The sequence below is a fragment of the Ursus arctos genome, unplaced genomic scaffold (genome assembly GCF_023065955.2).
Source record: "Ursus arctos isolate Adak ecotype North America unplaced genomic scaffold, UrsArc2.0 scaffold_2, whole genome shotgun sequence".
Lineage (NCBI taxonomy): Eukaryota > Metazoa > Chordata > Mammalia > Carnivora > Ursidae > Ursus > Ursus arctos.
This window is the reverse complement of record NW_026622874.1, coordinates 38,890,964-38,916,027: the sequence shown is the minus strand read 5'-3', so window position 1 is coordinate 38,916,027 and position 25,064 is coordinate 38,890,964. Positions and strand designations below refer to the sequence as shown.

At 39.4% G+C, this 25,064-nt stretch overlaps 1 protein-coding gene across 6 annotated transcripts in view; it reads right to left on the bottom strand.

Moving 5' to 3' along the window:
- Window positions 1-25,064, bottom strand: part of PPP1R12B (protein phosphatase 1 regulatory subunit 12B) — a 207,402-nt gene that overhangs the window by 57,676 nt on the left and 124,662 nt on the right. For 4 of the 6 annotated variants that reach the window (XM_044377710.3, XM_057315719.1, XM_044377707.3 and 1 more), the window contains exon 19: window positions 9,702-9,728. The exons of 1 other annotated variant lie outside the window; for it this stretch is intronic. In XM_044377710.3, coding sequence (XP_044233645.2) covers window positions 9,702-9,728 — 27 coding nt within the window. Of the gene's footprint in view, window positions 1-4,966; window positions 7,690-9,701; window positions 9,729-25,064 lie in introns of those variants that run through there. One more of the 6 variants, XM_044377711.3, reaches the window with a different exon arrangement.

Here is a 25,064-nt window from a genome sequence, read left to right as displayed (position 1 = left end):
GCGCCCCAAAAGCGAATCTGTTTTTAACCACTCAGAAGGATGATCACAAAGTCTGCTGTTCCAACCAGAGAAACTTGTACCACCTAGGTATAATTAGTCAAATGTCTTTTTTTGTTAAATTTTTAAATATTTTGAGTACAGTTGATACACAATGTCACGACAGTTTCAGGTGTATAACATAGTGATTTGACAAGTTTATACATTTTGCTATGTCCACCGCAAGTGTAGCCATCTATGTCGACACATCACAATCATAGACGATATTCCTTATGCTGTGCCTTTTATTCCCATGGCATAGTCCTTTTATAACTGAGAGCCTGTATCTTCTAACCCTTTCCCCTCTGGCGACCATCAGTTTGTTCTCACTACTTATGGATCTGATTCTGCTTTTTGTTTTTTTATTCATTTGGTGGGTTTTTTTGTTTTTTTTTTTAAGATTCTACTAACGAGTGAAACCATATATATTTGTCTTTCATCTCAGTCTGATTTATTTCACTTAACATAATACCCTCTAGGTCCATCCATGTTGTTTCAAATGGCACAATCTCATCCTTTCTTATGGCTACATAATATTCCAGTGTGTGTTAGTATATATGTACACATATATACAAACACACACACACGCCCCACATCTTCCTTATCTGTTCATTTATCGATGGACACTTAGGCTGCTTCCCATACCTTGGCTATTGTAAATAATGCTGCAATGAACATAGGGGTGCGTACATTTTTTCAAGTTAATATTTTTGTTTTCTTTGGGTAAATATCCTAATAGCAGAATTATTGAATCATACGGTATTTCTATTTTTAATTTTTTGGGGAAATTCCATACTGTTTTCCATAGTGGCTGTACCAACTAACATTCTCATCAACAGTGTACAAGGGTTCCCTTTTTCTCTATATCCTGCCAACACTTGCTATTTCTTGTGTTTTTGATTTTAGCCATTCTAACAGGTACAATAAGGTGATATCTTATTATGGTTTTGATTTGCATTTCCCTGATGATTAGTAATGCTGAACATCTTTTCCTGTGTCTGTAGGCCATAGTATGTCTTCTTTGGAAAAATGTCTATTTAGGTCCTCTGATCATTTTTTAATCTGATTTTTGTGTATCGTATGTGTGTTGAGTTGTTTAAGTTCTTTATATATTTTGGATATTAAGCCCTTATTGGATATATCATTTGCAAACATCTCCCACTCAGTGGGTTGTCTTTTTGTTTTGTTGGTGGTTTCCTTTGCTGTGCGAAAGCTTTTTATTTTGATGTAGTCCCAACTGATTATTTTTACTTTTGTATACCTTGCCTTAGGAAATGTATCTAGAAAAATGCTATTATGGTCAATGTCAGAGAAATTACTGCCTGTATTCTCTTCTATGGTTTTAATGGTTTCAGATCTCACATTTAGGTTTTTAATCCATTTTAATTAGTCAAATATCCATATTGTTCTAGTCCTTAGTCCTCTTTCTATATTGTCTTTCCATCACGTCATATAGTCTCATGGCTTTAAATAACATCTAAATGCTCCAAAGATGCAACAGATCTGTCATTTTCCCAGCTGGATATCTAGCAGATATCTTAAACTTCACATATCTAAAACTGGATTCCTGATTGTCCTCCCCAACCTTCAACATCTGCAGATTCTCCCATGTCAATTGATAGCAACTCCATCTTTCCAGCAGCTCAGGCCAAGACCTTGGAGTTATCAAAGACTCCTCTTTCCCTCACATGCCACATATTCAGAATCTTATCAACCTTCAATACCCCTACTGCTGCCACACGATCCAAGCTCCCATCATCTCTTGCCTGGATTACTGTAATAGTCCCCCAGTTTCTACTCTTGTTTCAAGTCTAATCTCAATGCAGTAGCTAGAATGATTCTTTTAAAACTTAAGTCAGATCATGTTACTCCTCTACTCAAACTCCTGCAATGGCTCTTCATTTTACTCAGAGTAAAACACACAGGTTTACAATACCCTATTATCTACATGATCTGATTCTCTTTCCTACTATTTTCCTCTATAATTTCTTCTATGTGCCAGAACTTGCCCACCCTACAGCCTTTGCTCTAGCTGTTTCCCCTGTTGGGAACACTCTTCCTCCACGTATCTTTGTGGTTAACTCCCTCAGCTTCTTCAAATCTTTGTTCAAATCTCAGTCTGTCAACAAGGTTTACTCAGGCAACCTACTTGATACTACAACTGCTGTCCTCTTTCCACCAATCCTCCTTATTCCAACTCTTTTTATTTCAAACCGCATCTATCACTGTCTAACATGTTTATTGCTCACTGTCTGCCTCCTTCCTCCCTGCTAGAATGTTAGCTCCGTGAGGCCAAGATCTGTCTTGCTGACTAACGTATTCCAAGTGTCTAGAGCAATGTACGGCAACCATCAGGCACTCGATAAATACTTGATGAATGAATGAGTGAATGCTGATTTTAACTTTAGTGTGACCCTCATGGTACACACATTCCATGTGTGCTTTATATCTACTGGGTCAAGTGGGCTAATTATGTTGTTCAAATCCTTTATGTCCTTAGGTATTTTTGCCTGTTTGACATTCGTTTCTAATACAGGTGTGTTAAGATCTGCAACTCTGAATGTCAATATACTATTTCCTTGCTACTCTGTCAGCTTTTGTTTTATAAATTTTGAAACTCTATTTCAGTGTCCACAGTCCATTTTTATATCTTGTTTGTGGATTGTTCTTTTACAAGTAAGAAATATCTTTCTATAATTTGATGCTTTTTGCTTGAAATTATCTTTTTTGGAGTTTTTAAAAATATAAATTCAATTAATTAACATAGAGTGTATTATTAGTTTCAGAGGTAGAGTTCAGTAATTCATCAGTTTCATATCACACCCAGTGCTCATTCCATCACATGCCCTCCTTAATGCCCATCCCCCAGTTACCCCATCCTCCCCACACTCCCCTCTAGCAACCCTCAGTTTGTTTCCTATGATTAAGAGTCTCTTATGGTTTGTCTCCCTCTCTGATTTTGTCTTGTTTTCTTTTTCCCAGATTTGTTTCTTTTAGGAACCAGAATCATGCTGTATGTATTGTTCTTTGATGTGCTTGTTGGAGATGTTCTCTGCCTAGTACACTCCTTTTATCCGTTATATATTCCACAGAATTAGTGTCACTATTTGGGATGCTTCATTCTGCTGTTATAATTATGCCCACTTTTGGGCACAAACTTGAGCACAGGGGCTGGAATCTGGGGGGAAGAGTGTCAGTTTGAGTCTTCGTCAGTCTGAGGTGAAGGTGTGTTGACTTGGCATTGAACAGGTGGCAGGAAATTATCTTTTGATGGATATTAATGTTGCCATATCAGTTTTTTTCTTTGCGAGTATCTGCATATATTTTCTTCCATATTTTTTTTTACCCCCTTCAGTATCATTTAGAAGACAGCATAAAGTAAGTAGAATAATCTGAGTGCCCCTCTGGCTTTGTAGATGAATTTATATTCATTATGATTACTTACATATCTTATTTTATATTTACTATTTCCATGTTTTCCCTTTGCTTCTTTTTATCTCCTTTCCTGCCTTCTATTGAATTGAGTGAATAATTTTTTTTTAGAGATTTTATTTATTTATTTGACAGAGAAAGACAGCCAGCGAGAGAGGGAACACAAGCAGGGGGAGTGGGAGAGAAAGAAGCAGGCTCCTAGTGGATGAGCCCGATGTGGGGCTCGATCCCAGAACGCCGGGATCATGCCCTGAGCCGAAGGCAGATGGGCGCCCCTGAGTGAATAAATTTTTTAAACTATCTATTTTTCCAGGGGTGCCTGGCTGGCTCAATCAAAAGAACATGTGTCTCCTGATCTCGGAGTCATGAGTTTGAGCCCCACATTGGGTGTAGAGATTACTTAAATAAGTAAATAAATAAACTTTAAAAAATTTTTTAAAAATTACCAATTTTCACTACTGATTTAGGAGTTGTACTTTCTATTTCTACATTTCTATTACTTTAGTGGGTATTCCTACATTTAACACACAATTATTTAAATACATATTTTTTTTACAAGTTTACAAACTTAGTATCCTCTCTACTCAAAATAAGGACCTTAGCATACTTTTGTATCTTTAGCACATTGTTGTTGCTGGAATTTTAGATCCAGTTTTTTACACATAAAAGAAATAAATTAGCTTTATCACCATATTTTAATACTTTTGCTTCTAGTATTCCACTGTTTTCTGCATATACTTTTCTTTTTGCTGAAGAACATCCTTTGGTTCTTTCATTATTTTTTTTTTAATGATTTTTTTATTATATTTGGTTCTTTCATTATTAGTAAGAGCTTGGGGTTGAGAAGTTAGCCCTTGCGTATCTGCAAATGCCTTTATTTCACTCTTATGTATAGAAATCACTGCACAGAGCTGTAGGTTTATAACTGGTTTTCCACAGCACTTGGAAGATACCGTTGCCTACTGCTGCTGGAGCCTAACACTGATTTGACGACAATTTTGTAGATGCATTACCTGTATCTTTTCTTTGCATTTAAAATTTTTCTTAGGGCACCTGGGTAGCTCAGTCAGTTGGGCGTCTGACTCTTGGTTTCGGCTCAGGTCATGATCTCGGGGTCATGAGATTGAGCCCCACATCAGACTCCAACCATGGAGCCTGCTTCGGATTCTTTCTCTCACTTTCCCCCTGCCCCTCCCCCTGCTCATGCTCACTCTCCCTCAAATAAATAAAATCTTAAAAAAATTTCTTTCTCTACATCATTAATATCCTACAATTTCATTATAGAAATGATTAGTAGGGGTGCCTGGGTGGCTCAGTCGTTAAGCGTCTGCCTTTGGCTCAGGTCATGATCCCAGAGTCCTGGGATCGAGCCCCGCATCGGGCTCCCTGCTCAGCAGGGAGCCTGCTTCTCCCTCTCCCACTCCCCCGCTTGTGTTCCCTGTCTCTCTGTCAAATAAATAAATAAAATCTTAAAAAAAAAAAGAAATGATTAGTAGCTATGGGTTTATTTATTGTGCTTTATAGGTGAGGTTTTTCTACTCTGAGGACTCCCGCCTTCATGGATTAATACTCAACTGCAATCTTCATTATTATTATCCTGTCTGTTTCGTTCCCTTTGCTCCTTTGTGCCTCTGGGCAGATGTGTGCTCCAGCTCCTCAGGCTGTGCTCCATGTCCCAGCTCTCCTCCATCTCGATGCTGCACGGAGATGTTTTCTCCACCCTATTTCCAGTTCACTGGTTTTTCTCTGAAGCTGGAGGCAGTATGCTGTGCAGTCTCTCTTTTCTGTCACTTACACATTAGATATTGTTTTCATTTCAATATTACATTTTCACTTCCAAGACTTCGAAGTGGTTCCTTCTCACCCCTTTCTGTTCTTGTTTCATTACCCGTTATTCTTGTTTTGTGGGATTTCACTTCTTTTGTATGTTGAGAATTTTAACTTTTTTAAAACCCTCTTTAGGGTTTGTTCTGTTATCTTTTCTCTTGGGTAACAACTCTCTCATTTGTTGGGTCTCTTGACTGCTTTTCATGGTCTTAAATTTTATGAATTCTTTGTAATATTTTGAGGACTCAATTTCTATGACAGTGTCATAATAGGAGTACCTGTCTCTACAGGGTGGTTTCAGATCGCCTTAGCTTAGACCCGATAAGATGCCGGCCTTGAACCTGATCTTAAATTGACAGCTCTGGGTTCTATCTTGAGTGGGTCCTTGTGCTTGCTGCCTCTGGCTGTCCTTCCTGATTTCTGGTCAGGCACAAGCAGTATACTTCTGTGATGCTGCTGGGATGAGGTGAACTAACCTAGCCCACCATTTGCAGACAGCATAGTGTGTTCCTGGTTCATGCTCTGAGTAGACAGAATCCTTACAGAAAACCCTGACCCAATTGCCTACATCCATTTATAGCTCCCCTACCACAGTGGCTTTTCTCTCCATTATTGGCCCAAACAGACTTTCTTTCTTATTTTTAAGTATGATTGCATATTTTTAAAAATCTTAAAAAAATATTTACCCATTACTTCTTAATTTTGTAATGAGAGGTAACAGGATTCAGTGTCCTTACTTTGCCATCCTGACCTGGAAGTCCTAGTGTAGCTTTTATTTTTGAAATAATAACAGTTCAATTCTCCTAACCTCACCAGCCTATAAACATTAGCAAATATATAGAAGGCTTTAAATCAAAATCAACTGTAGTGGAGGAATATTCTGATTATTTGGAAGTAGTTTGGATTGAAATACGTAACAGACTGAGAAATCAGAAATGGAGGGAAGATGATTTTAAAAAGGTAAGAAACTTGGGACAGCAGCAGACTTTTTTGTAGACATTGTGTATAAACTCTACCATAAATGGAATCAGACTGAACAAAAGAGGGTGCTTTCCACAACCCTAGGTACAGCATTACAGCCAGCGGAGTCTTGTAATAAGTACCACCTGTACTCCTGCACCTGGAAGACAGCCATCAGCACAGTGGAAAGAATGCTGATGTGGGAATTCAGAACTGTTCTAGTTCAATCTCTGCCACTAAGCTATTGTACAGCATAGGTTAAGCCATGATCCCTCTTGGGGCCCCAGGCATTTTTTTTTTTTTTTTTTTGTAAAATAAGGGAGTTGGGCTAGAGTAGCTTCTAAAGTACCTTCCAGAAATAATTTTCTGTGATCTCAACAGTTTGGTACTTCATAAGTATGCCGAGTCTTCCATTCTTCAGTGTGCTGAGTAAATAACTTGCCTTACAGGTAAAGGAAGAAAACCATGCATTCCTGAAATCAGTCTTCAAAAGCTGAAACTCAAAATCACCAGATGTATGGCTTTCTCTGATCACCATTCTGCAAAGGAACAGCCTACTGGTGCCTGGTGACTGGGTGAAGTTTCTGTGTGGGTGTAGACACAATCTAAGTTTTAAATAGAGAAAAGCAAACCAAGCCAGACCAAAACAAAACCCCTACACACAGTCTCAGACATCACAAAGGAAAACAGGTCTTTTCTACAAACACGTCTGTCACTGATAGTTGAGAAGACAATGAAAATAAATCTCACACTGATCACATCGAAGTGCAGAGAGGGGCAAAACTGAAGCCTGCTACAGAGTCACAGGCTGTGAGGGGTATGACTCTGCACACTGTAAAGTCTGCACAACTAGAAATTCCATGTGAATAGAAACATAGGGAAGAGAATGAGGAGGGAAAAAATAAAGTTGGAGTTCTACTGAAAAGAAGGAAGAGTGGATTAAAAATCTAAAAATTAGATTAAGGTGGCAAGGACAACTCAATAATGAATCTTAGAGCTTCTCGGCGCTTTGACTATGGTCACAGTGTGAATTTATATGAACTATCTAATTTCACCACATTGCACTAAAAGCCAAGTAGATTCCAATGTCATAGGTGTGAAGATGGAGAATTAGCATATAACCAGCCCCACTCCCAAGCAGTCTTCAGAAAACACTCTAAAGACATTTTTTAAAAACAAAACCAAAAAACAACATTCATTGAAAGACACCTTACCATCCACACTGCTACATGTGAGGCACACGACACCGCGCCTACACTGCTGTGTGTGGACACAGACGATATTAGGGATGGGGTGGGTGCCCAGATTTCTCGGCTCCACTACCCAAAACGTCCACTCCATCAGAAACACGCAACCCGTCGCCAGAGAGGGAAAAAGTGCTCTGACAAAATTCCCACGTGGTTCAAGCGGTCTTCACTCTCAGGCAAGCCTTCACTTTTGGGAAGTTTGTGTGGCCAAAGCATTTAAGGAAAAAAAAAAATACAAGTAACTGGGGAGCATTAAAGAAAGTGAAGGAAAATAGAAAAAAGCCAGTCATATTTAGTCTCATTTTAGAAACACAACAATCACTGGTAACACTCTGGAGAGTTTTCCCACTGGTCTTTTTACCTGGGCCTGGGTATCCTCTATCACTTCACAGTCATACTCCTATTACATATATAATTGTGCATCTAGATCCTTCAGTAATCTTTTATCATACACATATCTGCAGGTTATTACACTACCTTGTAACTCATTTTTAAATGGCTGCCTCATACTCTCATCTGTTCCAAGGAAACACCCCTAAATGGCTAGTAGTCAGGGAACAGTAAAGCAAACTATGACTCATAGTAATCCACTGCACGGATGAATCATAGTTTACTTAACTGCTGCCAGAACACTGGACATTTAGGTTGTTTCCAATTTTTCCACTATAACAAACAGCTAAATGGACTCAATCTGTTTTGTTCAATAGTACCCAGCAAACAGCTTTTCACATAATACGTACACGAGTATTTATTGAATGAATTTTATAGAGCTACATACGTAAAATATACACTGTGATGAGAATCTCTGTATATAAAGCTTCCCCGACCCTCTTACATTTAGGACTGTTTCTTAGAGAAAGATTTCCGCTAAGTGGAAACTCTGTATCAGTTTGGGGCTTTTCATCGTTTGACAATTTGCTTTCCGAAAAGGAAGTATTAACTTGCATTCCCAACAATAAAATACAAGGAGGCCCATTTCACTATATTCTCAAATAAACTGGGCATTATCTTTTCAAAATCTTTGCCTATTTTGGTTGGTGGAAAAAAAAAAAGCCCTACTTACAATACTAATTTATAGTTTCAAATACTAGGGAGGTTATATGCTTTCCCTTATAGATGTTAACCAGTTGTCCGTCTTGAAATAGTTTTCTAATAATCATTACTACCTAAATCAAATTCATTCCATGAAGCTCAGTAGTAGGCTGCAGTAAAAAAAACATTTTCAGGAAGAAAATTCTGGAAGAAACTTTGTTTAAGGGACTAACCTAAATACATAGCTGGGAACAGCTTATTCACAGCTTATTCGTTATTACATTGTAATGTGCTTTTATTTTATTTTATTTTTTTTAAAGATTTTATTTATTTATTTGACAGACAGAGACAGCCAGCGAGAGAGGGAACACAAGCAGGGGGAGTGGGAGAGGAAGAAGCAGGCTCCCAGCGGAGGAGCCTGATGTGGGGCTCGATCCCAGAGCACCGGGATCATGTCCTGAGCCGAAGGCAGACGCTCAACGACTGAGCCACCCAGGCGCCCCCTGTAATGTGCTTTTATTAATGGTCAAGCTGGAAGCTAGAACTCTGAGTTCTTCACTTTTCCCTAATACTTATCTGTTATATAGCTCTTTTATTTGTGTCATTTTTCTCGGGTGATGACTGAGGAGGGGGAACGCTGGGAAGAAAAGTTTCCCACATAATTCTTCCGGAATTTTTCTTTCAGGAAGCCATTCTAGATTAATCTAGAACCTCTAAGGGCTGTTTTCCACAACTGCACTCTATTAAACTTCTTTAGCTACAATAATCTTGGCGTGGCTTAGCAGAATTTTGTCAATCCTGAATTAGGCTTTCTCTCTGAAGGCACGCTGTAAACAAGTGAAACACAAAAAAAAGGTAAAAAGGTGGTCAGAGAAAACGTGGTAGGTCTGAGCCACATTATCAGTAATGAGAACCTGACTGACTGACAATCACATCTCATTAGCTAATCCAATAAGTAGTTCCTTTCGTAATGGCTAGCATAACATGGAAAATGCTCCTTTAGGGTAGAGGAATATTTGCTTTTCATTCCTTCAAAATACGCTTGCAGGAGCAGGCAAGAATGTTGATCTATCACTTGTTCTCAATAAGGAGAGGAAGCAGAAATGTGGAATAAGGACTGTTAGGAGGAAGCCCAATTCAGAGGAAAGCATGGAATCAGATACTCACCACAGGAATCAGATAGTCACCACAATTCTGCCAAATGATATGATGATTAGATGTGTTTGAACTCTTCAAGTCTTTATGAAGACTTTCTTTCCCTCCCTTCCTCCCTTTAACAGCAAACCATCTTGGAGCTTTGCCTACAGAGCAAATGCCTACTAACTAGATGCTATTAACCCCCAGGAAATTCATCAAGATCATTATTGCAGACAGTCACAAAGAGAAGGGACCACCACTTCAGTGACACCCAGATCACCACACTGCTCTCACACACCAGCAAGATCTCCTTATTGCCAAATCCACTGTGTACTTTGGGGTTGTCAGACTCTATGTGGATTACAGAATCAAACTGGATATGATTACAGAGGACTGTGGTAGCTACAGTTTGTCTTTCCAGCACTTTATCCCTTTCTCTTCTTTTGGTAACAGGATCCTTTCATCCTGTGGGGAGCCATCCATGTAGCTGACCTTCTCCTAACCCTACCCCTGCAGCGAGTGGTAGCTGCTGTTGCTGCTTCCTCATTATCTCGACCATCACTGCCATTGTCATCATCATTACCATCACCATGGTAGCTAACATTTATTGAGCACTTACCATGTCCAGCACTGTGTGTAAGCTTTATCTGTATCATCCCATTTAAAGAAATGCCCTCCGTGATAGCTACTGTTATTTCTTACATGTTAGAGCTGAGGAAACTGAGGCACAGGAGTATGTAATTTGCCCCAGGTTGCACAGTAAGTTGCAGAGCAGGGATCCGAACTCAAATACCTTGGTTCCAAAGTGTTGACTCTTAACCACTATGCTTCACTGCCCCTCTAACCGTCTAATCTCTGGCTACAGAAATTGGTTCAGGGAAGTTTACCTGACCCACACAGGGTCAATTGGATAGACGGACACTAAGACAGAGAAGATATTCTTCCTCTGTGGTCTACACAGAGAAGGAGGCAGAACTCTGATGACCAAGTTTTAGCCTCCTGCATTTAGCTATGCCTGACACCAGCCTGGATCAATGTGCAGATTTCCCAGTTACATAAGCCTTTTGCTTGAGCTATATGAAGTTAAGTTTCGGTCACCTTGAGTCCTTGAAACTATTCACTCCCTTGTTTGATGGAACATATTCTTTCCTAGCTCCTTTCCTTCTTCTTTGACCATTTCCTCCCCGATCTCTTTCATGGGCACCTCCTCTCCTCGGCTTATCCCTTAAGCACTGGTGTGGCCCGGCATCTGTTCTAAACTGTCTACTCTTCCTTTTTCACAGCAGTGATCCTCCTCAGCACCCCACAAACGTTCTGAGAGGCCTCCCCTGGGGAATGCGCTCCTTTCGCCCATCCTGCTTCAGAATCACTGTGATACCGAACAGTTACTCACATGAGTGCATCCCTCACAACAATGGGGAAGAAAAGAAGTTGAGAACCAACTGCTCTACAAGTTATTCTTGGAAAATATCATCCTTTACATACAATAGTTCAAAAATATTACTAGCAGGCTGATACCTTCTAAATCCTTATTTCTAGCCCTCAAACCTCCCCACACTTCAGGCCTATGTATCTAATTGCCTGTAGGATATTTAATTTCATTGGTCTGATTGGTACCTCAAAGTCAGCATGTCCAAAAGCAAACATATTATCTTCATGGCAAACATGTTCTTCCTCCTGAACTCCCGATCTCATTAACAGCATGTTATCCATGCAGTCATCAAAACTGCATGTATAGAGTATAAATTCTGTATAGAGCCGGCCCTGGAAACATGAATGTCATTAACTGGACTGTTCTACAAATCTTCATAGAAGACATACCTAAATACTAGATACTCTGCTAGATCCTGGGGAGCTAAAATAATGAACAAGAAACAGATCTTGCTTTTAAGGATTTTAGTTTAATTGGTGAATACCACATAGTAATAATTATCATTGTGTATTAAAAATTAACTCAAAATACTGAGGAGAACCTTATCTACTCTGAGGAGGGGTCAAAGGAAGCGTTCTTGGAGGCCCTAGGTGGGGCCTAACCTAAATCATGAATGGGTGTTAAAAAGGGAGTGGGGAGAGGGGCACCTGGGTAGCGTAGTCGTTAAGCGTCTGCCTTCAGCTCAGGGTGTGATCCTGGCGTTATGGGATCGAGCCCCGCATCAGGCTCCTCCGCTGGGAGCCTGCTTTTTCCTCTCCCACTCCCCCTGCCTGTGTTCCCTCTCTCGCTGGCTGTCTCTGTCAAATAAATAAATAAAATCTTAAAAAAAAAAAAAAAAAAAAAGGGAGTGGGGAGAGGAAGAGGCAGTAAAAGTAGGAGGAAGAACATTCCAGGAAATGGGAATAAAGTGTGAAAGCTCAAAGATGGGGGGAGAGGGGGAGACTGAAGTACTATTATACTAGCAGCTTTTGTTAATTAGAAACTTGCTAAAGCTAGGCACTATTTAAAGTGAAATACATTATTATTGCTGTCCTTACATCAAGACTAGAAGATAGGAATAACAATCTCACTTTTATAGTCAACTAAAGCACTTTCAGAATTCAGAGGTTAAATTACTTTTCTAAGACCATATAGCTAGTAAGAGATGAAACTAGCTTTGGACGTAGGTTTTCTGGCTCCAAAGCCAATACTGTTCCTACCAATCCATGTATCTTCTCAACCACTCTAGACTCTTCCTTATGTTTACTGTACACATCCAGTAAAATATCAAGTCTTGTTGAGTTTTCATATTTCTTAAGTTCCTCCCATTTAAACCATACTTAACATTAGACACCTAGTCCATTATCTTTCATTTGGACGCTAATAGACTCTCTAGATATTAAAAAAATTGTGTGTGTGTGTATGTTGTGTGTAACAGAAAGTCAGATCACAACTACTTCATTTTTGCCATATGAGATCCACCAACTTTTCTGTGTATGTTCTCCTGTTCCAATGGAAGAAATATTCCTGTTTCTGTATAGAGCCGGCCCTGGAGTAATCTAGGGCATGGTCATGGATTCTTTTGTCTTCTTTATGCTCTTTTCCGGAGCGATCTCACCCAGTTAACCATCTCTGAGTACCATCTCTAAGGCAATAATTCCCAAATATCTTTATCTCCAGCTCTAATATCTCCCACGAACACCAGATTCCTACGTTCAACTGCCTATGTGATACCTCAACTTGTACGTCTGATTAGAATACCTCCTGCCCCATTAAAATGTGAGTATTATGAGGGGCAGGAACACTGTCTACCTTATACATTTCTGTATCCCTAATGCATAATGTCTGACACATACTAGGTAACCAATAACCATTTCTTGACTGAATAAATGCATGCTGCTATGTGAGCCAAAGACTTCCTGAATGGAACTGGACTGTCCTAAAGGGCCTTTAAGAATCTGATCCTCTGTGGGTTAAATGGGCATTTTTGGAGTAGAGGAAGGGGCAGAGATTGGCTCTAAGTCCCCTCAGTGTGCCATAGTTAATCTTACTTTTTAATAATGACCTACCTGGGATATTAGCAATCTCCTGTTTGTCAAAACTGCCTGTTAAGAAACCACCTAGGACCTGACTTCTATTATAATACAGACTCCCAGGCTTTCTACCCTCCACCATCACATCCCCTCCTAATTCAGAATCTCAAGGGGGAGAGGCCTGAAATCCTGTACTATAAACAAATGACCCAAATGATTCTTATTGACAAGTTTGAGGAAGACTACTATAGAAGCTTCACCTATTATGTAATTACTGAAAATGGCTCAGCTTGCCGGATAGCAGTATCCAAATTTACCCTTAGCTCTAAGTCAAACACCCCAGAAATGATTTAAAAGTTGCCCAAACAATATTTCATTAGTTTTGTTCGAGAACAAGAGGTCACTGGAGAGACTTCTTAGACAACATGGCATAAATTAGGCAGAACTTTATTCTATAGAAAGGATCTGGTTTTGTTTACTTGGCACAAAATTAATTGTGCCAACCCATCATTGATTCCCATACGTGACATGAGTCTTTACTGTGACATGTCACTGTCAGCTCTCATCACTTTTTTCCTTAAAGCTGCTCAATAACCAGAATTTTAGCTTCTCTTTCCAAAAATCCACTCCTCTTCACAATCATTTCAAGTAAGCCCAAGGTCAAAGCTTTAAAGATCTCTGTCACTCCCTCTGTAAATCTCCCCTAAATTCTTCCTGTATGTATTCTGCAGACTGAAAGTTAACAAGGCAAAAAAACTAATAAACTCCATAACCTACTCCTGACTAAGGAATTCAAACGACAACCAGCAATTAAAGTGAATGACAGGTACCCTTCCAAGAATCTGTGAGCCTGAAAGGCAAACTTATTTATGGCCATAGCCTAAAAAAGCAGAATTTCTCAAGTGTCAAGTGATTATAGATCCCCCAACTGTAATTTTAGCTAACCTCAAAGTCAGGTCTTTGGGAGGTAAGAAGGGATAGGATTAGATGCAAAAAGCAGATAGGGACATATTAGGAGAATCAACCATTTCAGACTTTCTCCTCAAAAGGTAACGAACTACCAGATGGTAGCTAGGCTTGTGGCGAGCAGAGCATAACCTATACACTTGTTGAACCACTATGTTGTGCACCTAAAACTAATGTAATCTTGTGTGTCAACTATACTTCATTAAAAAGACAAAAAAAAAAATGTTTAAGAAAGAAAAAAGGTAATGAACTAAGACAACAGAGAAACTACATTTAAAATGACATGGGAGAAATTCTCCCTCCTTTACTCCTTCATTTGGGAATCTTTACAGCTTGTTTTCTGCAGCATGACCAAAACTGATGCTTTTCCAAGTGAGGACAAACAACATGTTTCACTCCAAGTGACTTCCCTTGCCCTACCAACTGTCAATGGTACTAAAGAATCAGAGGAATTGGAAAAATGCTGAATTACCAGAAAAGTGTTTGGATGAGAACAAATTGACATTTGGAGTCATGTTTACGTCAGCAAACATTTCTGAATTTGTAACCAATTCAAACTGTGGCTTGGGCTGTAAGCCAAATCCAGCCCACCAACTTGCTTTTATAAGTAAAGTTTTATTTGAACATAGCCACTCCACTTATTGACATACGGTCTATGGTTACTTTCCCACTATAATAGTAGAGCTGAATAGTTGCAACAGACTAGAAGGACCACAAAGTAGAAAGCATTTACATCAGGCCCTTTATATAAAAGGTTTGCTAAGCCCTGACCTAGAGAGTGTAATGTACCAAAGATGAAAACTAGGCTGGCCCTGCTGCCATCGTCCCTCTCCCAGTACCCACCACTGGAGAACAGGCATAGACATCTGCCCTCCCTGTGGACCTCAGGAAGGCAGTGCTGACCCTCCACAAGAGCCAGCAAACAGCTATACTAGACATCTGGAGAAATGAGAAACTAAGTATTCAGTAACCGTAGACAGCCCCATGACTCACCAATTGGTATATCACTTCTGAAAGTCCCTCAACAGCTAAGTTATTTTAGTTTGAGCTATTAACTTGCCAGTGTTTTTTAATTGAGCTGTATATGACACACATTATATTAGTTTCACGTGTACAACATGATTAGATATTTGCATATATTGCAAAATAAACACCACAATAAGTCTAGTTAAAAACCCTCACCATAGTTACAGAATTTTTTTTCTTATCATGAGAACTTTAAAGTTTTATTCTCTCAGCAACTTTCAAACATGAAACACAGCATTTTAAACTGTAGTTGCCATACTGTTTAAGTCCCCATGACTTATGCCAATGGGTCTTAAAAATGTCCCTCCTTTCTTCCCAGTACTCAATAACATTGGTATAGTTTAAGGTGTAAGAGTTCAGGGTGTAAGAAAACATTTTCAAAGCATTAAAAAAGCCAAGTATTTTCAAAAAGCACATACTGGTAAGTCACACCTGTATGAAGATTCTCTTGAAAAATCATATTTGGATATAAAACTATGGGTTTTCTGTGACAGAAATTCATGTCATTAAATAGCTGCTGATTTTTGAACTTATTTCATTGAAAACTGAGACAGTATAGAGAAAATTAAGACTGGTAGATTGTAACCATTTATCTTTACGTTGTAACCATTTATCTTTACATTTTTACCCCAACTATCCTACCTTTCAGGTCCTACATGAATAAGACCTTTAAAGGCAACATCTGTTAGCGCCTTGAGGGCAACATTCCTGCTGGGGCAAATCTATAAACACTCCGTTTGCTGAAAAACAGCTGCAAATCCCACATTAAGCTTTTTACCTCAATCATGGGGCTAGAACTCTGACATTAGCTAAGCCTAAGCCATGGTTAAAGCTCTCTAGCCATGCTATCAACAGAAGAAATGAATACTTTCATAACTAAGGTAACCCTCAGATTCCAACTGAAAGAGAACAATTATTCCTGGAGGCTCTCTGTAATCAAAGCCATCACAGGACTGACTACTTTAATAAAACAGTTGGACCCCAGTGCTTTGAAGACAATGTTACGAGATTGTCATCATGGTAATGATGGGGTCCCAGGAATGCTCAGGTTGGAAATGATCCTTTTCTTAAAAATGTCATTAGTTGGTCTTGAATATGTTAAAAAAAACAAACAACAACTTAGGGAAAATACCAGCAGAAAATTCACCAGAATGCTAAACAGTAATTTCCTCTGAGTGGTATAACTTTGGACAATATTTTCTTGTTCTTCATAGTACAAAGAATGCCCTTTCATAACAAATATTTTCTAACAGCCCCCCCAATCCTTACTATCCTGAAATAAAACTCATAGATATAAAACTTAGTCTAAATCATTTTAAAAATCAACAATAAACTATGAAGAAAAACAAAAATTTATAATGAAATATTTATTTCAACGTATAAACTCTTGAGCCAATAACACTAGAAGGTATAATGAAATAATCAGAGGCTTGGACCCATTACAGATCGCCATGAAGATCGAAGTCAGATGCAGATCTGTAGAACGTGTTTTATAACAATGCCACGTATACAAGTGGGAGTGCTATGGGGAGTGAGTAAAACTAAAACTACGGTCTTTCCTCAGTTTACATGGTGGTTGAATTTGTAGATGCTCTCTGCCATAAAATGTGAGTTTATACATAAAATCAAGTTTGGTTTTAGACTCAGATAACAGAGAAGTTTTCATCTACGACTGTCCAGGAAGACAGTCAAAAGTCAAGCAAGCTGCAGGGACAACTGTTATATGGGACATATTAGGACATCAAGCATCTCTGGCCCCTGTCCACTAAATGCATGTAGAACATCCCCCATCACCGTGACCCTTAAAAGTACCCCCATGAATGTTCATAACCTCTAGAAATGCTCCTGCTGCTTCTGAGAACCACTGCTTTACATCTTCCTATACTTCATATATTTTCTATAATGACATGTATTACCTTTATAATCATAAAAAACTTCCAGCAGAGTGTCAAGCTCATCAGTGTCCCTCCAACAAAGAGACAGAGGTCACAGGTCACTAACACAAACCAATACCTTGAAGGCAATCCAAAGCAGAAGAAAGAAATTGGAAGAAAAGTTAAAAGGTCAAGGGGTTAACTGCACTATCCTTACTAGTTGATAAACCTTCCAATCTTTGGATAAGAAGTTTGAGCAAAGGGGTTAACTGCATTATCCTTACTAGTTGATAAACCTTCCAATCTTTGGATAAGAAGTTTGAGCAAAGGGGTTAACTGCATTATCCTTACTAGTTGATAAACCTTCCAATCTTTGGATAAGAAGTTTGAGCAAAGCCTAAACAGATACCTTGAAGGTCAATTTATTCGATCTTGAAAAAGGGACTTCTGACTAGAGCAGAATTCACTGATGTAATGGGACAGTGGGTCCAAATATTACAGGGTCTCAAAGGAATACATGTGAGTTTTGATTACTGAGATTTCCTTGGCAACAGCACGACCTAAAATTAATAGAGTCCTTAAAAGGAAGATGCCAAGAGAAACTTTGTTGGTTTATATAGCTTGGGCTAGAGCAAGACACAGTATGCCCCATATATAGAAAATCATAGCATCTGCAGTATTTTAAGAAACTACAGTCTCAAAGCAAGAGCAAATGTACAGTGAAAGGAAAGATCCTTCCAGGCTAATGTGGAGTCAACCACTAGAGAAGATTTTTTAGCATGCTCTGCATAGAAGGCAGCTTCCCACACACAGAGTTGGTTGGCTGCCATGTCTCAATCTCCATCTCCTTCCTTGGGACTGCCCATTGTCATCAATTGTACAAATCCGGGACAGCTTGCTTTTTTTTTTTATGAATGCTTGCCAACTCCCACAGGCTGGCTACGACAGGACTGTTTATAACAGCCATCACTTATTAAATCTATCCTTATTTTTAATCTCCTTATAAGCATTTTTATATAACCAAACTTCTCAGACTTCTCAAACCCTCTCAATTTGGGGACAAACTACCCCATTCTCTTCATCTTTTTTTTTTTTCTCCTTATCTGGCTAAAGATAAAGTGGCTGAGAGAGGAAAATCTATATTTTCTTATCCTTTCACTTGATTAAAAGGAAGAGAGGCTTGGTTTAAAAAAAAAAAAACCCCACAAGATTGTGGTTGTTATACGGTATACTGTGAAAAATATTACTTTACTACATAAATAACTAATCCTGATAGCTCTGATAGCTCACCTACAGTGTCTTTAAACCTAGTCAAACTGTTGTTCTATCTCAACAGTGCAGTCTTGTCTGGGACATACCTTACCATATTAGGTAATCAAGCCCCAGAGAGAGGGGAAAGCAAAACAGTCGTAGGATTTCACCTAAAAGGAGAATGGCAAGGATACTGCCCAGTGGTGCAGAGCGGACAGAAAATCGCTGGATGCCCTCCAGCAGATTCAGGGGCTTCACAAGATTGAGTAACAAGATTAAAAAATACTGCTTGAGAGCAGGGAGAAGATCTAGCAAATAGCCAGAAGCAAAGCTGTGAAAAAATTAGAGTAAACAGGCAAAGGGGCTATTATTTACTCAAAGAAAGAGTGTGTGTGTTGGGGGGGTGGAGGGTGGGGGGAGTAAAGATCTATAAAACTAGAACTGCTGGAAACACTGGCAGAGAAAGATAAACGGAAGGGTAATGAGGCATCACAGAAATGAAAGCCGCTTGATTGACTCATCTGCAGGACTTGACCTGATCAGGTGCTTGAAGAGCTCCCATCAAAATTGGAAACATTTAGTTCTTGTTTCTTTCCTTTCTACTCATTACTCATTTCTCCTACTTCAGCAACCCCTTTTAAAACTTATTTCTTTTTTTTCTTTAAACTTTTTATTTGACAGAGATAGAGACAGCCAGCGAGAGAGGGAACACAAGCAGGGGGAGTGGGAGAGGAAGAAGCAGGCTCCCCATGGAGCAGGGAGCCTGATGCAGGGCTGGATCCCAGGACTCCGGGATCACGCCCTGAGCTGAAGGCAGATGCTTAACGACTGAGCCACCCAGGCGCCCCCTGGGTCTGCACTCTTAACTACTATGCCATATTGCTTATCCTCACAGTATACCACATAAGATACATAACAGATATAAAGATTCACCTGAAGGGTAGTACAGTAGCCATGAACTAGGAACCCACCTATGTGATCCTGGCAAGTTACTTAATCTCTCTGGGCTTCAGTTGTTATCTTTAAAAAGAGAAGTTTAACTAGTTAACTAAAAGTGTAAGTCTCTTTCAGTTATAGAATTCAGTCTATAATTGCCATTCTAGCCATCACAGAGCTAACTCAGAGTTTAGCATATGATAGCACTCAGAAATAAGTTTTTCAAAGAAAGCCTCTTATTCTTAAGTGGAATGGAGGTGCTAGTTATTCAAAGATGTAATAAATCTAAGGGAGATTAGGCAAAGCAAAGGGAACCAAAAGCTGAGTCAAAAAATCACATGCAAATATGGTTAATCAATAGAATTTTCTGGGGCACCTGGGTGGCTCAGTCCGTGAAGCCTCTGCCTTGGGCTCAGATTCTGATCCCAGGGTCCTGGGTTCAAGCCCCATGTCAGGCCCCCTCCTCAGTGGGGAGTCTGCTTCTCCCTCTCCCCCTGCTTGTGCTCTCTCTCTCTCTCTCACTCATTTTCTCTCTCTCTGTCAAATAAATAAAAATCTTTAAAAAAATAGAATTCTTCTGATTTAATCAAAAACAGTCATATTCATATTCTTAGAGAAAAGTGCTAGGATTCATCAGTTTCCTTTGTGGTTTTTCCCCTTCTCACTTTGAATTTTGGAGTGCCCCAGGGCTCTCTGTCTTTGGATTTCTTCTTCGTCTACTTTCATTCTCTTGGTGATCTCATTCAATCTCATGGTTTTAAATACAATCTATACATCTGCTGACACTCAAATTCTTATGTCCAGTCTGGACCACTCACCTGAACTCCAGACACCTCTGCTAAGTCTTCTCTTGACATTACCAAGTGGCTGTCAATCGGATATATTAAACTTAACACTCCTAAAACCAAAACTACATTCCTGCTCTTCCCCCACTAAATTCATTCCTTCCACAGTCTTCTCTTAGTTAATGAACACTCGATACTTTCAGTTGCCTTACTTAAAAGCTTCAGTGTCAACCTTGATCACTATACCTACCCCCCCCAACATTTTTTCACCCTGTATCCAATCCAGCAGCAAAATTTATTGGTTCCAATTTTAAACTGTACCCTGAATCTGAAAAATTCTCAGTATCTTTACTACCCACTATCACTTTGGTCCAAACCACCATCAGTTTTTCCCTGGATAATTATAAGCAGCCTCCTAACTGATGTTCCTGCTTCCACCCAAATCCCATTAGAGTATATTTTCAAAATAGCAGGCAGAGTAACTTCTTAAAATATAAGTATAATCACGTTACTCTTCTGCTCAAAACTCTACAATGGCTGCCTACTCATTCAGATCAAAAGCCAGAGCCCTTAAAATGACTTATCAGTCTATGCCATTGGGCCCTTTTGCTCATTCTGCTCTACCACACTGGTCTTTTCACCTGTCCTCAAGCACGTCAGGCACACTACTGCCTCAGGATCTTTGCAAGTGCTGTTCCCTCTGCCTAGCTCCCCATTTTACTTCCTTTAAGTCTAGGTTCAGATGATGCTTTCTCAGCAGGGTCTATTCTGACCACCCTACTTATAATTCTACTGTCAACTTCCTATCCCACTCAGGCATTTCTGATTCCTTCCTATCCTACTCTACATGGGTTTTCCAGAAACACTTATCACCTTTTCAAATATTATTTATTTCACACATTTATTATATTTATTGTCTATCTCCTCCACTAGAATGTAAAGTCCATAATAAGAGCAGGGCTTTTTATTCACTGTTGCATCTCCAGTATCTAAAAAAAATGCCTGATTATAATAGGTCACTTAAAAGTACTTGTTCAACGAATAAATGAGGAGGTTATAAAAGAGAAGGCAGGACAAAATGGGAAATGCATTTAGTGACTTTTGGTAGTACAGACACTTCTGGGGCCAAGTGGCTCCCAAGGCAAGTTTAATTTTCTATAAAAGCTTAGTTCAAAGCCAAGCTTTGCCAGCAAGTTTCTGTATGGTTCTCTCTTTCATGTAATTTGGAAATCTTACATGTAATGGCTTAATTCTTTTGGAGCACTTTACCAACCCATCTCTCCACTAGCAGGCCACCATTTAAGGCAGATACCTTAATGTCCGTGAATTAGTAAACCCTTAACAATCTCTCTTTACCAATGCATTTTGAAGGGTGATTAGCAGTCCAGATCTATTGGTTCCATTCTGGACTGGGAAAATGACATTGCTAATTCTGACAGTGAGGTTTTGGTGATTTTGTTCAGATTAAGTGTTACCTGGTTTGTCCAAAAGCAACAGGGATTGGGGGGGGGAGGGTGGGAGGGAAGCATTTTGTATGGAAATTCTTACTTCCCGAAAGACATAAATACCTATCTATGTCAAGGACAACAGAAGAATGCTGATATTCTACCCACAGACTGAATCTTGATACTCAGAGTAGGCTTTTCAGTTGTCCTTCAAGAAGACATGCCTTCACTTAAGGAACTGAGATGCTACTAGCAAGTCAATTTGAACATATAATCTGTTGAGTAAAAAACCAAACAGATAAATAGGGAATGCAGAAGGATATAAGCCCTGATTCCAGGTCTGTCTGACGGTTCCCCGATGCAGGGCACAGGGTGATCAACTAGCAGAGCTTTCCTGTCCCTGAAAGCTTCTTAACTTCTTTGGGCCTCAGTTTTCTTAACTGTAAATTGAGGTCCCTAACCCAAGTTATCTCTAAATTCCCAAAAGCTGGGAGGCAAGTAACCTTATTACACTGAACTGGGTTCTTTAACAATTCCTTTAAAATTAAAGAATCTGTCTTCTGTTCAAATTTTTTAGGGCACCAGTTTTGTTCACCAGCATCGTTTCTGTTGACCACTTGTGCCCTCTAGTGATAAATATAATTATACAACAGAACTGGCTAGGGAAACAGTCTGTTTCAGAGGAGTAAATGGGGGCGGGAGGGAACAGCAAGAATGCAGTAGACTGAGTGTTGCAGTGTTGAGCAAAAGAGAGGCAGGCCAGAGATGTAGGTTAACAAAAAGATGGAAAGAAACCAAATGGCCATCACTTTCTGCAGTGTGCCTATGACTGTGCTTTCCAGAACAAACACTATAAAGAAATTACCTCTAGTAATTACCTCTAGTGAAGAAAACAAACATGCTCCTGAATATAAAAGTTTTTTCAGGTATGCCTGGTATACTCTTTTTCCTCACATTAAGATCTAGATACAGTTTCTTTTTCACTTAGCAAGATAAAAGATATATTAAGACTTCTGGAAAATATCTATTACATACCTAATGTGGATAATCAACAGATGTGCTTTGAACACACCTGACAAGGAGGTGCTAAGACATCATATTATATATTCATTGCCAGTCTCACCTATTCATGGATTTACCAATGGGGATGGGTTCTGACTAAAATCATGCAGTATGTTGGGCTTAAGCAAAGTCCCCAGCCTTCTAAGTATCATTCCTTGGTGTCGCCACCACAGAAATGCACAACTGGTCTTTCACCTATCACATAATTGAAAACAAACATCAGGGCCCTTCCTGGCAATAAACTGTATCTGTATATAAATGCTGGTGACATTTTTCTAGTACAGGTACACAAAAAGAAATGGATTTCAATGACACCAATAGAAATTTCGGTTAAACAATGGAGAGGTCTTCTTAACCATTTTGTTGTTACTGATACATGGGTGAGAGGTTAAAGAATCTTCTTTTGAAATCTTTGAAGAGGAGGAAACAAAATCTGTACTTATTTGGAGTCATTTTAATTCTAACATAAGCTAGGGATAATAACCACTGAAGTTTCCTTTCTACTCTTAAAATGAAATATGACTGTATGATTCATATATATGAAGTTCAGGAACTTTAATATTAATCCATGGTGACAGAAATCAGAAGAGTGGTTGCCTCTTGGGACAGGGAAGGGGCATGAGGGAACTTTTCAAGGTGATGGAAAAATTCTATATCTTGATTTGAGTGGTGTTTACATTGCTGTATACAATTGTCAAAACTCACCAAATAGTACACTTAAGATCTGTGTGGTTTATTGATTGTAAATTATATCTCAAAAAAAGAAATATATGCTAGAGTCTTGGGAAGAGTTAACTTTAAAAATACCACCACTACTCTTTAAGAACAGGCTAAGAAAGAGAAGGGAGCTGTCATAACCTCAATAGCATATATAGTCTTACTGAACCAAAAACCAAGAAAAGAAAGAACTGTCCTGGCTTCTCAGCAATATCCATGCTGATTAGTTAACAGTGCCAATTCAACAGAATGCCCCTCCTCCGGCTGGCTCAGTTCTGTTGCCTGATGGAAGGACATGGAGGTGGGGGAGAAAGATTGGTCCTAAGAGATTACTGACTGTCCTGAAGTAGAACTGCAGCTTACACTGGCCCTGGCCAGGCATGTTGCTCTGCGGGTCCATATGATGATAATGGCATCATGCCTGCTAGTTTTAGAAGAGAGTACTTGGGAGAAAAACAGTAAGGGTTTTTGGCTTTGTTTTCCCTCTTCAGTTAAATTACCTTCTAGAGATAACAGACTGTTCATTCTTCTCTTAAGATTCATGTTGGAGTCTGCTTGACACATGGTAGACACTAATAGATGCCTCAAGCAATTGGATGAGTGAAATGTTTTTCAGTCTGACAAATGACTTGCACATCAAACCTCAATAGTCTCTACTCTTCCTCACCAGAAAAGAATCAGAAAATCTTTCCTATAATTTTCATTCAGTTTCATTCAAGTCCTAAGATGAAATTCTCAGGAAACACTGTATCGAGAACATCTCAGCTTTCCTCACCTGGCGCCCTATGTTAAGATCTTCCCAGGCCAAGTGGTTTGGAAAGGTGGAGACACAGATTTTCACTGACAAAAGACATTCTGTCACAACAAAGCCATCCTTGTTGTCATTCCTTTTATGCATTTAAATGGCCTCTATAACCCTCCAGGGACTACAGTCCATTTCACTGCTCTGTAATCTATTAGTCAGATTCTCTCTTTAGGTATCTTATAATTCCCCAAAGCAACTTTCCCAGATTCACTCTTTATGTCTCCAAAAGCCTTTCCCAGCCCACTGAAGACCTGAAGAGTTGCCGTTATTCATGCATGTGCACGAACCTCTTTGTGGTATTACCACCTGACATGGCTCATCCTTGTGAAGTCACCTCACTTCAACCAAGGGTAGGCAGTTCTCCCCTATGTCAGCTCTAGTCATCTGGGCATTGCTTTTGGAAGGCCCTACCGATTGCTTTGGATCTTGACTAAAATACAGGCAGATCAATAACATAATATAGTATTTCTTTTTTTTTTTTTTTTTAATTTTATTTACTGATTTGACAGAGAGACAGCCAGAGAGAGAGGGAACACAAGCAGGGGCAGTGGGAGAGGAAGAAGCAGGCTCCCAGCGGAGAAGCCCGATGTGGGACTCGATCCCGGAACGCCGGGATCACGCCCTGAGCCGGAGGCAGACGCTTAACGACTGCGCTACCCAGGCGCCCCCATAATATAGTATTTCTAGTTCCTCTGCTAAAAACGAGTCAATTGTTGATTTTCAGTACGGTTTATCAAATACATTCTTTTTTTTTTTTTAAGTAGGCTTCACGCTGGGTGTGAAGCCTGCGTAAGATTCTCTCTCCCTTGACCTCTGCCCCGTCCCCATCTCTTAAAAAAAAAAGAGAGAGTTGGACACTTAACCAACTGAGCCACCCAAGCGCCCCTCAAATATATTCCGAGAACCATTTCAACTAACTAACTAACTGCAGGATATAAAAAGGCCATTTTTTAACATAATTTCCAGTAGAAATGCACAATTCATGTAGTCTCAATTCATGTAGTCAAAACCAAATTCCTTCCTTCCTGAAAGATAGTACTGATAAGGAAACCACTAACTTTCTGTCATGTTTGAGTGGCTTT